At 40.5% G+C, this 18723-nt stretch overlaps 1 protein-coding gene and 1 pseudogene across 2 annotated transcripts in view; both read left to right on the forward strand.

The window, feature by feature from the left end:
• The window catches only part of spns2 (SPNS lysolipid transporter 2, sphingosine-1-phosphate), a 67386-nt gene extending 60180 nt beyond the window's left edge, over positions 1-7206 (forward strand). Inside the window, exon 12 of one of the 2 annotated variants that reach the window (XM_054754339.1) lies at positions 3785-7206. In XM_054754339.1, coding sequence (XP_054610314.1) covers positions 3785-3902 — 118 coding nt within the window. In that variant the 3' untranslated portion in view covers positions 3903-7206. The remainder of the gene's footprint in view (positions 1-3784) is intronic. The other variant, XM_054754341.1, reaches the window with a different exon arrangement.
• Positions 7207-7903: 697 nt separating this feature from the next.
• On the forward strand, positions 7904-11264 carry LOC129169359 (uncharacterized; annotated as a pseudogene).
• The last annotated feature ends 7459 nt before the right edge of the window (positions 11265-18723 follow it).

Consider the following 18723-nt stretch of genomic DNA (forward strand, 5'->3'; position numbering starts at 1 on the left):
AGTGTAAAGTCAGCTCTGTCATGTACAAAAAGCGTGTTTTTTTTTTTTGTGGTCCAAACTTTTCAACTTTCTTCTTAAATGATCCTTGTAAAATGTAATCTCTTAATGTTATGACTTTATTCCCATCATATTATAACGCTTTCCTCAACCTAATTTTCCAAAAATATTTGTTTTTCTCATAATTGCCACAGAGTCTTCTTAGGGCCACATTGAATGTGTACAACTTTATTCTGGTAAATTTCCGGCTTTATTAAATTTAAGAGAAAAAAAAGTTGTACTATTAACTTCCCAGGTCACGTAGCGGTCTCAGGCAATGCCCGTTATGACGGAGTACTAAAATAATCTGAAAGAACAAAGTCGTACATTTACGAGAACACCTTGTAATAATAGAGGAGTAAAGTCGTAAATGGATGAGAAAAAAACGCCTAAGTTTATGTTACAGGCATTGGCTGAGACAGCTATGAAAAGGGGGGGCGTATGTGACCATTGGCCTCGGTTGGGCATGTGGAGGGGGGCGGGGTAAGGAAGGCGGAAGTGAGAAGGGCTAGCTAGGCATGCTAATCTAAATGCTAAATGCTCAACTGCTCTGTTTTGCTGCCACGTTACAAATAAAAGCTTGCCTGAAGCAAGAGGAAAGTTTCCTTCCTTCCTGAAGGACTTTACGAATTTACTCGTACTTACTTTTGTAACTTTACTTTATTCTCGTAACATTGTGACTTTTTTTCTCGTAAACTTACGACTTTATTCTCATAATAAATTGATGTCTTACATTACAACATTAAAATCTTTTCCGCAACCTAATTTTCCAGAAAAGTGCAACTTTAATCGTTGTTTTGTTTGTTTTTCTTGTACTTTCTTTCATACTTCAACTTTATGCTAATAAAATGACATTATTTTTCCTCGTAATATGACAACGTTATTCTTGTAAAATGACAACTTGTTTTCTCTTGCTATTTTCACTGCATTCTTGTACATTCACGGCTGAAAAAACGAGGATGACAAGCAGCCCTAATCTAAACTGTTATACATCACAAGCTACTAAAATCTCGGACAAAGATCAGATTCGCTGAGCTCCAATTAACATTCTCCACAGATGGACTCTCACTCCACCCTGTGAGTTAACTGCAGGACATCCTCTCGCTAGCGGCTGTCAAAAGGGTCAGCGTGAGATCCGACAGCGGAACCTCACACTCGTTTCTTTTGGGAACAGCCCGGCAGGTTAGCCTGTGGAGGAAAATCACATCTAGAAGTGAAAGTCATCCGCTCGCTGCTGTCCAAAGTGGTACAAGTGTTTATACAGGTGCAGGCCGTCATGGAGCACAGCCTCTAGAACGTCATTCAGAAGCAGGGAGGAAGAAGACGCTGCACATGTGATGACATTTTTCACCTTCTTCCGCGGGGCAGCTACCGCGTCAATCATTATCTGCATCCTGGCAGCTAAAACTACTCACTCAGCCGGATTGGGGCTGGCAATGGAATTTGATGTGGGGTCACTGATGTAGAATGAGAGGTTCAACAGTTAGCACCGAACTCACGTCAACATGAACGCTTGTGTTACCCAATACAGTTGACATAATAATAGAAAACAACAACGACATCGATGAAATATTACACAGACTCACACGTTAGCATACTTGGTGGCTAGTGTCTCATCAGTGTAACATTCCTGACACCTAGTGGCCAATGTAGTAGAATGCTACTGCAATAGCGCACTGAACATTCACACAGGAGCTGCTGTCAGCCACAACTCACGCCGCTCACTGGCACTCGCCACACTGCTAACCATGCTAACACTCAGCAACTCTACAGTAGCTAGCTGACGTCACGCACGTCATCCCAGGCCCCGCCTCTTAAAGGCACACACAACGCCCATATAAAATCTTCTAAATGCCTTATATTTGTATTTTTGTTCATTTAGTCATTTTTACATTTTTATAAACAATGATGCTTAATTTGGGCCAAGAATAGGTACGATTTGCTTTTTGCGCTTTTAATTTGATGTGTTAGTTTCATTGACAAGTAAAGAAATATGTAGTAAATAAATAGCAGTAGATGGCGATAAAATGCATGAACTTGCAGGGGAGCGCCTGCACAAAAGTGGAACTGTGCCAAGGTCCGTGGCCGTCACTAATCCCATTGTTGCAGCACTTGTAGTTTGTGTACGGGGCACCAGCGGCAGACCACAAGAGACAGTCTTTCTCATCCACTCTGATCACATCACAGCAATGGCACCTTGAAAAGGCCCATAAAATAGCTTTCCAGTGTCGGACAACACCTTGCCTGTGTGCCTCATGTGCCTCATGTGCCTCATGTGCCTCATGTGCCTCATGTGCCCATGCGCCCATGCATGCCTTTCAAGATTCAAGATTCAAGATTCAAGAGAGTTTTATTGTCATGTGCATAGTACAACAGCAGTTATACCATGCAATGAAAATCTTATTCTGTTCATTCTCCCAAGAAAAGAAAGAAAACAAATGAAAGAATAAGAACATAAGAAACATAAACACATAAACATATATACCAATAAATTAAGCAACAACAACAGACGAGACATTAATACAAGTAAATAATACAAATAAATAAATAAATAAAGTGCTATGAGTGTGTGCGTGTGTTGCGTGCGGCGTGTGCGAGTGCTTCGTTGAGGAGCCTGATGGCCTGTGGGTAAAAGCTGTTTGCCAGCCTTGTGGTCCTGGACTTCAAACTCCTGTAGCGTCTGCCTGACGGTAGGAGTGTGAATAATGAGTGTTGTGGATGTGTGCTGTCCTTGATGAGGTTGTGTGTTCTTCGTAGGACTCTAGATTTATAAATATCTTGCAGTGAGGGGAGGGCTGCCCCAACAATGTTCTGTGAGGTCTTGATCACCCGCTGGAGCTCCGTCAGCAGATGTGAAGCGTCGGAATGAGTTGAGAGTTGAGAGCGTGCACAAATAACGTCCATCTGGTGGGAATGGTGCTTCAAGCCCATTGTATAGCGCAGGGGTGTCCAAACTTTTTCCACCGAGGGCCACATAGCGAAAGATGAAAGGATGCAACTTTGCCGCCTCGATGTTTTGTAAAGCAACACAAATAAATACGCTACATTGCATCCCAACTCCGATGTGCTGTAGGTGAAAAAGCGTATTATTACTATGAACTTACTAACTATAAACTAACTCAAACTATGAACTAACTATAACTTTATGTGCTGATTGATTTGCCTTTCATAATATTACGACTCTATGCTACTAAAATGACATGATTTTTCCTCATAATGTTACGTTATTCTCATAAAATTATGACTTTTTTCTTTTCAAATTTTGATTATTGAAAAATTGCTGCTGATTTTTCCATTTTTACTGTTTTTTTTTTTTGTTGTTTGTTTGTTTTTAGTTTTCTAGTTAAATTGAGCTGCGGGCCACTAACAAAAACAGCAGCAGGCCGCACTTTGGACACAGCTGGCATAGTGTCTGTACGTACTGTTTTGTCTTTACTTTGATATCAACCTATGTGACATGAATAGTCATTCATTTTTTGTGGGCGCTTGCTAGCATTGAGGCACAAGCGGGGGCAGTGGCGTAGTCTTGTTGTTTATAGCGCATGAGCTTCAGGCTGAGGGGGTTGTGTCAAAACATGTGCTGGTATGGATGCAGGGAAAATATTTAGGTCACAGGCTGGTGCTGGTGGTATCAGGAAGGTCCTAACAGATGGCCGTAGAGCTTTGGACCTCAGTGTTAATTACGTATGATTGTCTTGCGGTCAGGACGCACGCTAACCACACGATGCCGCTTCTCTGGCCCTCTCAGGTGTCAACGCAGTGAAGAAGCAGCAGCCAACACGGACGACGACGTGGAGTTGGGGAAAAAAAGAAGCAAAGATTTTGACACCACACCCACGCCAGCCACCTTTGAACGTGCCGGTTGAGGCAGCTCCTAACCGGACACGAGGGAGCGTCTTGCCCCTTCCTGGAGACGCCTTTCGAAATCCCAAGCTGGTGAGAAGGCGACAGCTGGCGTCCTCCTCACCTCTGTGAGGATCCACTGAACCTTCGAGGGAGGAGGCGACCCCCACCGTCCCCCGCCCTCCTCCGTCCCCTGATGCCATACTACTGAATGCTGACCATGAACCTGACCTTTCTGTCTTTGTGTGTGTGCTTGTCGTCCGTGGGCTGTCAGTCTGCACCAAGTGCCATAGCGTCATTACATTCCTCCTCACTTTGCACTGACATCATCGTCACTGACTTACGTTTGCATGCATGACTCAGCCTTCCACAGCAGCAGAAACACTGCAAACAGCCAATTAACTTCAACATCATTTCCTCATCTCAAGCCTGTAAACCAGGGGTGTCCAAACCTTTTCCAACCAAGAGAAACGTAACAACTTTGTATTTGCAGAAAAACTAAATTCGTGAAAATCGATCCAATATTGTTGAAAACATACAAAATAGTGGCCAATGCATTTTCTTTTCTTTTTTTTAATCAAAATTCATTTAATAAATTTCCTGACTATCAAAATACTATAAAAATGTTATCCACAGTCGGTCAGTACATTTTTTTGATTGGACAAAGCCACATACAGTAGACAATGGATTACATAAAAACAATTAAATAGAATTGTAACAAAAAGCTAATCATTTCTGGATAGTGTCATTTTTTTTGCTAGTCCAGTAAAAAAAAAAAAACAATTATAACGTTTTTAAATTTGCCTTGTATTTTAAATTATTCTTAAATATCCAAATCGAGGCAAATCCTTATTTTTTTACACAGTAAAAAACTTTTTTCCTACATTTTCTGATAATCCAAATAATCAAATAAAAATGCTATCTAGGTCAATGACTTTTTTCAGTGATTTTTTTATTTATTTGATTTTTGGAAAAAGTCTAATATTATATCAGATGATGGATTAATCTTTTCAAGTTTTTAATCTGCAATTGTAAATAAATAATAAGAATTTCTGGATAATATTCATTTTATTTTTGTTGGTCAATTAAAGTCAATTCTAATTATCTAATTTTTTTTTAAGTTCTTAAGTTTGCAGTTCTTAAGTTTTAAAAATTTTTACATTGTAAAAAAAAATTCATAAGTGTCCTAATTATCCAAATACTATATAAAATATCATGTTGGTCAATACATTCTTTTCTGTGATATTTTAAATGTGGATTTTTGGACAAATCCAAATATTATTGTAGAGAATTATTTTTGTAATCTACAATTGTACAAAAAAATTTTAGTTTCTGGATAATCTTTTTTTTTTTTTTGGAAGCCGTTTTATTTCGGGAACAAAAAAATCCTATTAATCAACCAATCGGAGCAAAAATGATGTTCTGATGCCAGCTGTTTTTAATGTTTTTGTTTGTTTGTTTGTTTTAAACATGCCGCAGGCCGACAAAAAAAACGAGCTGCGGGCCACAAAGGACCCCCAGGCGGACCTTTGGACACCACTGCTGCAAACAGACCAAAGCTGCAAACTGCATGTGGAGCGAGTGATTGAACTAAAGTCTGCTCTGTTGAATATGACACGAAGGGCCAAGCGTAAAGACGTCTCATGCGGTCTTGCCGTGACGGCGGCGCAAGCGCGGCTGTGCCGTGTGTGCAAACAGAGTCTCGCCAAGAAGTGTTGCTGCGCATGAGTCCGTGAATCGGCCTTAAAGCGCTCCCGTTCCACAGCCAGCTGTTTCCGTTAAGCCTCACGCGCATCCCATTGAGCTTTGAGCACTTAAATCAGCGTCAGACGGTGCCAGAGAATATGACCGAAATTCTGCAAGTTATTTCCCACGAGGTTTATTGTCATTTCTTTTTTAACTCTTGTGAGGTCTGAACGTTGGTTTCTGAATATCTTAAAAAAAAAAGGACACTGGATTATATATATAGATATATATATTCATAATTTATAGTATGTATATGTTTTTTTCCCCTAAAAGTAATTGAAATACTATTCTAGTGACTTGGGGATGTTTAAAGGGGTGTTTTGATGTATATGAGCAGCAATACTTTTTTTTTTTATCTTCCCTGGAAGCTTTTTATCCACACTGCCTTATCAGTGAGCTGGCTTTCTCCCTCTCTGATGCTTGGTTTCACGTTTCTGGACACGTACCCTCACTGAGACTCTTTTTAAAGATAGATTTCACTGAACACAATAAGAGGTATTGTGTGTTTTTGCCGGTGTATGAGGTTGAAGCGGAAACGTCCTTTTGAAAACATGCAATTAAGCTCAAATGAAGCCAAATTTGACTGAAACCTTAAAGCCACTAGTAGGAGGCCCACGTTTTGAAACAGGTGCATAAAAGAGAGGAAAAAGCACTTTTTAAGCTTGTAAGGAGATACAGTACTCGGATGAGTTGAGGAATAAGAGACACCGAGCGAGTCCTTGTAGCACGGATGTGTGTGTCGGATGATTAGCTTCTCTGTTCACACACATGCGTCCTCTTGAATGAATGAACTAAGCTTCTTCTTACCTTCCTTTCATTGGTTTTAATGCTACCAAATGTGTCATGAATTCTATTAGAGATATAAATATATAGCTATATCATGCAGCAATGGTAATATAATGTAAAGTCACGGCTTGGATGCAATGTATTTATTTGTGTGATACCATAATGATGATTCTTCTGTAAAGGGATTGTTTTTTTACACTTTGTTTTATGTCAGTGGAGTTTCTTCTTCCTTTTCTATCTCCATGAAAACACGCCACAGTAAGCTTATGTCACACATTTACACACAGAAGGAACTGCAACGTGAGGCTTCATTTTGTAGCTTTTCTATTATGTTTTCTTGAACCGTTTTGCACATTTAATGTTCAGGGATTTATTTAGCCGTTTAGTTTCCGCCTCCGCTCCGGAGGTGGTCATCAAGCCACCGAGTTGGTCATGAATTGACTTGCCAAATTGAGCTGATCAAGCACCGGTCCTTGCATATGTATTGTCTGTTTGTACCCAGTAAATCAATGTTGATCATCACTGAAGTGATGTACGGAGAATGTGCTATGTTTCTTGTCATACAAGAGTGCTGTATATAAAGAAACCTATCCTATTTCTGATGTTTGAGCAGAAAACACTGAGGTTATTTTTATTTTTAGGCACAAAAAGACGTGTGAACTGATATTATTCTAGAACGGAACTGTGATGCTCCCCCGCCTTCCCGTCAAGGGTTGATTCAAAATGTACACATCTGTAATTTCAAATAAACCTACAGTATTTAATCATCTCACACTTGTGTCAGTTACTCGTTTGTGAGTGGCGATGCCTCGGTCGCGAACGAATCGGCTCTGGTAGCCGGCACTTTGAAATGAACGAGATGCGCCAATTGGGAGCCGAGTAGTTTTTTTTCCTAGTCTTTTTTTCTGTTAAAGGCGAATGTCGTTGATCAACATGTGTGGCGGCGTCGCTGTGTCCACACTGAGCAGGGGGAGGGGCGGGGTTAGAGGGTGCTCTTAGAGCCGTTTCGTTAGTGACAAATTTGCATGAAGATATTTGACCTATTTTGCCCTAATTTGTCTATTGACACGGGTCTTTGTTTTTATAATAATATAATATATTTTTGTAGCTGTTTATTGAGGATTAAATAAATGCATTTAAATAACAAATATTCAATATAATGTATTTTTTACATTGGTAATTCATTTTACACAAACCATATCATTTGGTAATAAATTAAGACAACAAAAACATCTGAGGAGCCACTTGGGAGCCGAACGAGCAGGCTCTTTTTAGTGAGCCGAGCCAGAAGAACCAGCTCTGTAAAAAGAGCCGAAATTTTCATCACTAAATCAAATGAATGCAATGGGCAGAAGAAACGGAGAAGCGCAACAAGCTACGAACTGATTGGCTGACACGGAAGGAGGGAAGTAAACTGCAAGCTGATTGGCTGTAACAGAAGGATTAGGGCGGTGCTGATGAGGCACACGTGAAAATAATACAGAAATACAAGATGTTTTTCAGGTAATGTCGACAATTCTACCCCACTTTGCGTAGAATTTCCGATTAGCATACAATATGGCGCACGTCCCGTAGTGCTATGGATACAATGCGTGAGTCCAATCGTGTTCATTAATGTATTTGTATCTCAAAACGTCCTGTTAGCATCCTATTAGCTTGCTGACAAAATGGCAACCGGAACCCAAAGTCAGCTACATTGCCCAACTGTGACGTTAACACAAAACACGTTTTTATAGTTTTGCATGCATAAAACAATTCTAAATGTATATGAATGACGAATGAAAGTGATAAATGAACATTTAAGCTTACCATTACCTTCATTGAAGACATGACTGTTCAAAGACACAATGTGGCAGCGAGATCATCCGCCACCACCACCTTCCTGTTTGCAGTCACGTCAACAATCACGTCTTCAATGAAGGTAAAAGTAACCCTAAATGTTCGTTTACCCCCTTCATTTATCATTTATATGTATTTATATGCATTTAGAATTTTTTTCTGTAATTGTTTTATGTAAAACTATAAAAACGTGTTTGTGTTCAAATTGTTTGCTTATGTAACAGATTGATTGGACATACAGTACATCATTCCTTGTGGGGAAAATGTATTCAGTTAACGTTTCGGTTCGAGTTGGACTTCCTGGAACGAATGAATGCTGCTAGGTAGTGATATGCGGATTGATACTTAAATACCGATGCTTCCGGTATCACCTCTTCATGCTCTAAAATCAATGCTGACTTGTGAATAGTTTTCATTGTTATAGTAGTTATTAATAATGAATCATTTATTTTGATGGAGTTATTATTTTACGTATTTTGGGTTTTTTATTGTTTAAAATGCCATTTCCTCTGTTTTTTTTCTGTCATGTGTTAGAATAGGCCACTCTTAAATTAGCAGATTTAAGGAACCACCTCAGATTCAATCTTAGATGCAGGCAGAGTTGGTTAATCCCCAAATGCATGAGGCAAGCGTCCCTTGAGCAAGGGCACTTGGCAAGGAAAATGCAACTAAACTACATCAGAAAAATACAGAATTTGAGAATTAGGAGACTTAACATAGAGATAAGAAATAAACAGTCTGAAGTAGAAACCTTCTATCAGAGATTGCAAACCAAGCTTACGCACGAAACCTATCAGGAGGTTTGTGAATTTATTAAATCGGGTTATATGAAGCACCATAGCAAAACCAAAGAAAGGCATAAGGGAATATTCCAGAAACTTCTATTGGAAAATCGACCACAGCTTGTCGTAAACACTAAGGATGGGGGGAATCAGACCAATACTAAAGAAAATTGGATCAAAAATCTGTCAGACAGAAGCCTCTCGGAGACAGAGAAGGCAGTATTAACCAAGGGTCTCAACTTCTCAGTGACTCCTAAAACGATACCCACAGTAGACTATATCACAGCAGCTGAATCGGCCATCAGGAACAATAACCTTTCTAGAACAGAGGCAGGGGACCTTCGTCTGAGAATATCGGCCCTTCTCAGTAGTGCTAAACCACCACCGTCCAATATCACGGTAGGTGAGAGGAAAGCATTAGCGGCTCTGCAGAAAGATGAGAGCATCACCATCTTACCAGCTGATAAGGGCAGATGCACAGTGGTTCTCAACACATTGGACTATGAGGAAAAAATAACAAGTCTAATCAGTGATGCCAACACATATGAGCAACTTAAAAGGGACCCATCCAGTAGGTATAAGAAAGAAATCATACACTGTCTCCAAAAGTTAGAGAAGGAAGAACTAATTGACAGACAGATGTATCATAGGTTATACCCTGGGGAGGCTACACCATGTATCTATGGCCTTCCAAAAATCCACAAGGAAGGGTTTCCCCTCAGACCCATTGTCTGTAGCATTGACTCTACCACGTACAATGTAGCTAAATATGTAAAAACAGTCTTATCCCCATTGGTAGGCAACACTGATCATCATATAGAGAACACAAAAGGGTTTGTGGCGAGTATCAAAGACCTCAGATTGGAGCCAGAGGAAACTTTGGTGTCCTATGATGTGACTTCACTTTTCACATCTGTCCCCACCTCAGCAGCAGTCTCGGTGGTGAGGAAGAGACTGCTCGAGGACTCAACTCTGCATAGGAGAACAAAACTTAGTGCTGACCACATCTGCCAATTATTGGAAATTTGCCTTAACACTACATATTTTCAGTTTAGAGGGAAATTTTACAGACAAATTCATGGTTGTGCTATGGGGTCACCAGTCGCACCCATAGTGGCGAATCTGTACATGGAAGAGATGGAGAAACAGGCTCTCGCATCCTTCTCAGGGACAAAACCAAGGCACTGGTTTAGATACGTGGATGACACCTTTGTCATAATCAAAAAACAAGAAATTCAGTCTTTCACAGATCACATCAATGCGGTGGACACCAATATCAAATTTACTCGCGAGGACACTAAAGAAAACCAACTAGCCTTCTTAGACTGCAAGGTAATTATAGGAGAGGACAGACAGCTACTTCCAGAGGTCTTTAGAAAGGCCACACACACTGACCAATACCTGCTTTTTGAATCAAACCATCCACTACAACATAAACTAGGGGTTATTAGGACCCTCCAACATAGAGCGGAACAAATACCAACTAGTGCTGAGGGAAGGAAAAAGGAGACACAACATGTCCAGAGAGCGCTCTCAACCTGTGGGTACCCGTGGTGGGCTTTTAACAAATGTCAAAAGAAGAGAGTAGGGAAAGAAACCCAAAAGCCCACAGAAGCAAAAAGGAGAGGAGTGGTAGTCCCTTATGTAGCGGGGGTCTCCGAAAAACTCCAGAGGATCTTATGGCAACACAAAATTCCTACCTATTTTAAACCAGTAAATACCCTGAGACAAAAACTAGTGCATCCTAAAGACAAGGCTCCAATGTGGTCTATTCCATCCACTGTAAAGATGAGGAATGCAAAGAGCACGACATTGGGGAAACTAAGCAAATGCTCCAAAAAAGGCTTTATCAACATCGCAGGGACAATTCTAGTGGTCCTCAATCAGCAGTACATCTACACCTTAAAGCAACCAATCACTCTTTTGAGGACAGCGAGGTAAAGATTTTGGCCAAAGAAAACAGATGGTTTGAAAGAGGAGTAAAGGAAGCTATTTTTGTCAAACAACAGAACCCATCATTGAATCGGAATGGTGGTTTGAGGTTTAATTTGGACCTTGTGTTCAGCAGGTTACTGAGACCAAAACCCACAGCTCTTAGTCTTGCAAATGAGGTGAAGCCAGGGCCGAGCCAGAACAATAGATGCTAACGAGCCAGTATCAGAGTTGTTCATACCCAACTACAGGGAGCTACTCTTCCCTTTGTTCGGAGGTGCTAATGGCAGGATTACTCCGCCCAGGCTTAGTGTAAGGAACCAATAGGAGGAGGGTGTTGGCACACCAATTCCACCCACTCTTACTGTATTTAAGGCCTAGGCTACCAGCACTTATTAGTTCGCTGACGAAGCTCTTCGGATGAGGAGCGAAACGTTCGACACCTTCTTCACAGAAGTACAGATGACGTCTCAAGAAGCCTTTCCCTCGATGGACAACTCCTGTACGACTGAGAGCCTACACAGACGTCATGTGTTAGCTTAGCTATATTGTAAATCACCTCGCTCCCTCGATATGCTGCAGGGTTTAAAATAAATAAATGACTTAAATTCATTATTAATTTAAGTAATTAAATTATTAACAAAATAGCATTAAAGAATAATTCATAAATTCAAAGAATTCATAAAAGAATAAAAATATCAACATGGAACAGTCTGGGGGCGTAAATAATCCCCAAACTGTCTGACTTAAAATATGAATTACGTTGCGTTACATGACGGTTTGTCTCTTGAGGCTAAATAACCAAGTATCACCTGTCGGGCGTGTTAACTACTTTTGTGGTTTTTCGCCATTCGCTGGAGGTGCAGGAATAAAAAAGCGGGGATCTACGGTATGCGAATTGCCATTAAAGTGCTCAAAGACCACATAAGCCCAGTCAAACTTATTACTTTTATTGCAGAAAACACACTTTTGATACATTCTCCTCCTGTCCTCATCTTGAGGGGACTTACAAAGGTTTGATTTGACTTGCAGCACCGCAGTGCTTGACTTGGTCCAGCAATGAACCAACGCATTGTTCAGGTGCAGTCGGGCAAGGTCTGGTTTGTAAAATAAGCCTGAGAGTCCCCTTGAGCGGTTTACAGATGCATCGGCACATCACAGACACGACACAGCGGCTCCTGGGTGCCGTGCAAAGAAGAGAAAAAACACAATATTTACCTTTGGATGTAAAGGAGCGCAACTAAAGGCCTGCTTGTGTTGATGCTCAGTAGAGGGGAGTGGAAATGAACACGCTTGCAAATGGCACTAATGGCCGTGGTTATGACAGGGCAAAGAGTAAGTACACGCTACATTTGTTACAAAAGACGACACGTTGGAAGCCTTTCATTAGAAACATGCGTGAAGATTACACAGCAGCCTCAGGAAGCTCAAAGTGGAGAATTAGTGTTTGGTGGATGGATGACCCGCAGAAAAGCCACACCCTTTCTCACACTCACGCAAATATGCACCCCCAAAGTCAGGCGCTGGGATGTCAAAAGCCAACACACCTAGTCATGCGGCGGGCAGGAAACACTGGGGCGTAGGCAGGAAAAGGGGAGGCATTCTCGCGAGCAGTGGAATTTCCATTTACACATCAGCACTTGAACTCACACTGGACAATTTAGGGGCAAAGTGAGGAGGGAACATCCCCGCCTGTGCATGTGAGGCTTCTGCTGGTCGAGTGTGTTTAGCCACGCCCTCTGCTTTGGAAAGTTCAAGCACGAATTCAGTTTGATTTGTGATGCTTCAGGATCCCATCCGGAGCTGCCAAACGAAGCGTTGCACACTTGAACTTGCTTTGAAAACAATGTGCTACAACACAGTGACGTGATTAACACGCCCACAATGTCTGCCCACCGCCTCCAAACCCTCCCGCTCGCTTGACGTTGACGTTCTACTCCGATTTTGGATCAACGTTTGCAATTAAAAGTGATTGTTGTAATTATTGCGTTAGATTCGGCACCACAATGCTCCCCTTCTCTCTTCAACTGCCATTGTTCACCAGGTTTAAGCCCTAAATATGACACTTATTATAGGTACTCACCATTAACTCATTCAATACCAAAGATGTTTTTATACGTTTTTATAAAGCTGAACGCCCGATCCCAACAACGTATTTATACGTCTTTTACGTTTTTTTGCGTGAGGCAAAAAGAGGTGATGACGCAACTCCCCACTAATGCATTTCACTTCATAGCGATTGTAAGCCATAAAAACGGCCACAAGGGGGCAGAAGTGCCTTTGAAAAGAGCTCGGCAGGGATCATGTCGCCTGGTCGTCAGGCTAGCATGGGAGCAGCGGTGTCCAAAGTGCGATCTGCGAAACATTTGGAAATGATGGCCCCAAATGGCCCTGATTGATTGAATGAATTTCCTGCACATTTCATAACACTTTTACGTATTTAATTCAAATTTCATTCAATTAATTGTTTGAATTCATTCTGTGTCATTTGATCGTCCACAGATTGACGGCTGTGCAGGCGTTGCTGCCGTGTCGTTAGAGAAGCTGACACATGCTGATCGAGAGGAGGCAGGAGATGTCCTCCTCCCCTTCGCTGTCAGGTCGCGTGGAATAAGAGCTGCGCTTCACGGCGGGTTGAGCAACGGCTCCGAGGCAGCGATTCAGGAAGACGTGAACGGCAAGTGATAGCTCGGCCCGCAGTCGTTGCAACGGGACAAGACGTCATGCCCCTCCAGCCAGTTGTGATGATCGCACTCGCCTCCCATTGTGCCCCTTCGCTTCATGCTGTGCAAGTCAGGGACTCGTTTGCATGCTGACTAACGAGGACGTGATGTCGCTAAACAGGAGAATAGTTCTTTGCTCCAACTTCTCTCGGTACGTGCTGAGCGTGGGTTCTGAGTTGCAGAGTTTTCTGAATTAAATATGAGCAGCTTTTGCTTGACTTGGCAAACCGTGAATGATGTTGGTTGGCTTCTGTTGCCATCTTTAGCTCTCGTGCTTCTATATTTAGACGTCGCAGCGTTCACTGATTCAGGAAAAAACAGCCAAAGGCTATTTTTATCCGTGCCAGGGCCGCATGCATGCTAGCATCTGCCTCGGCGCACCTCACACGTGAGGCGTAGGAAGGTTTGTGAATGACTCGTGTGTGCCAGGCTCAGGTCATGAATGCTAAGCACTCTGCCTGAATGGAAGCGAAGGATCAAGTCACACGACACACTCGAGTCGTCTTTTCAAATGGAAGGAATTCTCTTTCCTACGACGGAGTATTTGGGCTCGCCGGGAAAAAATAGGACTTTTTGAGAATATAGTCGCAAATTTATGAGAAAAAAAGTGACATATGACCTTTGACCAAACCAAAGGTCACATGAGACTTTTTTCTCATAAATTTGCAACTTTATTCTTGTAATAGTACAACTTCTTTCTTGGAAATGTACTACTTCATTCACGTGAATTTACAACTTTATTCTCGTAAACTTACGACTTTATTCACATAAAATTTACAACTTTTTTCTAGTACATTTATGACTTTAGTCACATAAATGTACGACTTTTTCTCTTAAATTTACGACTTTATTCTTGTAAATTTACAACTTTATTCCCATAAATTTACAAACTTTTTCTCGTAATTCTATGACTTTTTTTCTCATACGTTTTTTACAATTTTGTTCTCGTACCTTTACGACTGTATCCTTGTAAATTTACGACTTTATTCACATACATTTATAACTTTTTCTCTTAAAAGTATGACTTTATTCACGTAAATTTACAACTTTTTCTCTTAAATTTACGACTTTATTCACATAAATTGACAACTTTATTCTCATAAATTTACAACTTTTTCTCTTAAATTTACGACTTTATTCACGTAAAATTACAACTTTTTTCTCGTAAATTTTTTTTTCTCATAAATGTACTACTTTATTCTTGTAATATTACAACTTTTTTCTTGAAAATGTATCACTTTATTCATGTAAATTTACAACTTTTTTTCTCATAAATTTATGACTTTATTCTTGTGAATGTAGAACTTTTTCTCTTAAATTAACGATTGTGTTCTCGTAAAGTTACAACTTTTTTTCTTAAATTTACGACTGTTTTCTTGTAAATTTACGACTTTATTCACACAAATTTACAACTTTTTCTCTTAAATTTACGACTTTATTCACATAAATTTACGACTTTTTCTCTTAAATTTACGACTTTATTCACACAAATTTACAACTTTTTCTCTTAAATTTACGACTTTATTCACGTAAATTTACAACTTTTTCTCTTAAATTTACGACTTTATTCACACAAATTTACAACTTTTTCTCTTAAATTTACGACTTTATTCACATAAATTTACAACTTTTTCTCTTAAATTTACGACTTTATTCACATAAATTTACAACTTTTTCTCTTAAATTGATGACTTTATTCACATAAATTTACAACTTTTTCTCTTAAATTGATGACTTTATTCACGTAAATTTACAACTTTTTCTCTTAAATTGATGACTTTATTCACATAAATTTGCAACTTCATTCTCATAAATTTACGACTTTATTTAAATTTACATAAAATAAAGTTGCAATTTTATGAGAATGACGTCGTAATATTATGAGGAAAAATAGTCATGGATGTGAAATAAATCGTAATTCATTGAGAACCTCTGTCTCTGTTCTAATAAACCCGTAAGTTGCTCAACTCCAGTATTGTTAAATAACGGCAGGTGAGCCAACAAGCAACATATTGTCATCTAACTTTGGTTACGTGCAGATGGAGAACAAACTGTTGGTGGAACTCTCTCACATGTCTTATATATGTATTTTTTATGTGAAAGTGCACCATTTACCACAGGAATGTTACGCTCTTGTCACACATGGAATCAAGAAAAAGCGGGATTTATTTGTACTTGGAAAGCTCAGGATATGAACTCACACGTCTCGCCATTCACCAGCAGCGCATTCCAGTGTTTCAGTCTCCATCACGTTAAAGGACTAAGAAAATATGGCGGGATGGACAGAATAATAAACATGTGATAGGAGCACGGATGTCGGCTAACGGGTCTGATAGCAAGTGAAAGTATAGAATAGCTACATTCAGTCAGAAGTTAACCGTGTGCGTGTGTGTGTGTGCGTGTGCGTTACATCAGCGCAAAGCAGAATTAAATGGCATTTTAAATTACACACAGCTTTAAAAAAAAAAAAAAGGGCAAGTGTGAACTGGATGTGAAGCAGTTCACATGCTCACTTGGCTTTCAGCTGCGGCCTCGCAGAAAATATAATCAGCGCTTTCATCCCACACCGGCCACTTTACATGTGCTGGGCAGAATTCATCTTCAAGCACGCCTCAAATGATTCACTCGCTGGCCGCGTATTTACTTCGAGTCATTGCTGTGTCTCTTGGGAAAGTTGCAGTCATTTTACAGGATTAAAGTCAACATATTAAGAGACAAAAATGTAATGTAGTGAGAATAAGTTTACGAGAGCAGCGTCATATTATGAGGAAAAATAACGTTACTTCATGTTGAAATATTAAAGGAAAAAGACGGGTTTTTTTAAGTCGTAATATGATGAAAAATAAACAAAAAAACAAATAAAGTTTTTTAGAAACAACAGAAATCGAAAAAAACAAATGAAGAAAACAACAAAGCTAAAAGAAACTGCAAAAATGAAAAATGAAGTGAAAAATATGAAGAGAATGTTATATGTTGTAAGAGTTGAAATATTAAAGGAAAACACAATATTTTGTAAAATATTATCAGAAACAAACAAAACAAAATAAAATTGTATTTTTTGGAAAATAAAGTCATAATACTACGAAAAGCAAATTTAGGAAGATTATTTAAGAAGAAAGATAAAAAACATTGAGAAACATTTTTAAAAAAGCAAAAATGGGGAAAAAAGAGCCGAGTTGCTGCTAATATGTGTTTTCCCCTCCAGCATATGACAAAGCTGAGATGCCGTTTTTTCATGAACTATAACTTCTTAGCATACACACGTGTTGCTTTGTCCCATACGAACGGGGCCCTTGCAGCCTGTCTTTTTCACCATGTGGCCCTCGCCGAAATAACTTTGGACACCCCTGATGGAGAGCACAGGTCTCAAACTGGCGGGCCACATTTTGGGGCCTCCTACTGCCCCCTGCTGGAGACGGTGAGGGGCGTGCTTCCGGCTTCCCAGCATGCTTTGCGGCACTTTTTGTCAAAAGTTGCTAAATTACATGTTTGGCGCTAACGTTGTTGAGTTGACTTTTAGACCGTCTCCTCGTAAATTTACAAAAAAGTAGCACCTCCAGGAGGGTTATACTCAAAATCGCTTGAATCAAGTACCAACGTCCAACCAAAGCTCCGTTAGACACATGAGAATGACCTTTGACATGGGTCACTTGACTTGACCCTTGACTCTTTCTTTGCTGAGGACTTCAGGTCCCAGCAGACGTGTTGGCTTGTCGCTCCGGGACTAACGCAGGTGGAACCCATCACATTTACGAGGTGTCAGGAAGCCGCTGGTGCTGCACCACCGCCAGGACACGGAGGGCTCGCTGAACGTCGCCCAGCCGTCCATCAGTCATAATCGCACCTCAGCACAACAAGCCACTCGCCGCCCAGCTGGAAGTCATACTTCTGATTCACTGGACACTTCATTAGGTACACCATGACTTCCAAAAAGCACAGCTTCACAAACATAATACCCGATTTGACCGAATACAAGACGCATCATGTTAGCAACATCAGTCAAATAAAAAGTGGGTAGGTTACAATAAAAAAGGATCATTTTTCTTAGAAATGGAAGACTTCCATTTCATTGACATTGACGATGACAGAACAGAGAAACCAAAGAGACCAACCTGTCGTGCGGAGCGTCACAAGCAAACACCAATAAATCAATCAATAAATTCAGGCTCCTCATCCATGTAGTCGTCCCTCGTTTATTGCGGTTCATTCATTCAATACCAAAGATGTAGTTTTTCGTCTTTATAAGCTCGAACGCCCGATCCCAGCAACGTATTTGTACGTCTTTTACGTTTTTTTGAGCGAGAGGCTAAAAGCGGTGATGACGCAACTCCCTTTCAGAGTAATTTTAAGCCATAAAAACAGCCACTAGGTGGCAGAAGTGCATTTGATGAGAGCTCGGCAGAGATCATGCGGACGGAAGAATCACACGTGACAGGAAGGAGGAAGCGGGAGAGCGTGGAGCAGTGGAGCGCGCAGAAGGGTACGCTTCTTAATCTTAACACATGCACACACACGCGTGCGCACGCATGCACACACATAGTTCAGTTCCAAATGTGAAAGTTGTGAATAGTTGATGGTGTTGTAAATAATTGTTACTTTGTGTAAATCAACTCCTTTTTTGTGTTGTTTATGTTGGCATAGTTGTTTAGATGTCTGAGCTGTCACAAAAGCACAATATATTTGTGTCAGAGTGAAAGTTCTGCTTGAAATGTATCTTTTCACAAAAGGCTGGTTTTCTCCCTTTTGTAGTCAGGAACTGATATTTTCCTGAAACGTACCTGCTGTGTGTTCTACTGCTGATTACTAAAGAACGGAAAAAGGTAAAAACAAACTCTTTTTTTCTGATGAAAGACGGGAGTCTCGTGTTTCTTTTGGTGGTTCCGTGTGTGTATAACCATGGAACACAATATACCGTGTGCCTTCCAAGATCAGTCCAAATGGTGTAAAATGGGAGGTGCTGAAAGGGTTGTGCGGGCTGACGTCGTAGAGGCACCCCGCCGGCTGGGAAAGCAAGTCGGCCGCTGGATTTCCACTCG

This window comes from Dunckerocampus dactyliophorus, chromosome 16 (genome assembly GCF_027744805.1).
Source record: "Dunckerocampus dactyliophorus isolate RoL2022-P2 chromosome 16, RoL_Ddac_1.1, whole genome shotgun sequence".
In the NCBI taxonomy this organism is placed as follows: domain Eukaryota; kingdom Metazoa; phylum Chordata; class Actinopteri; order Syngnathiformes; family Syngnathidae; genus Dunckerocampus; species Dunckerocampus dactyliophorus.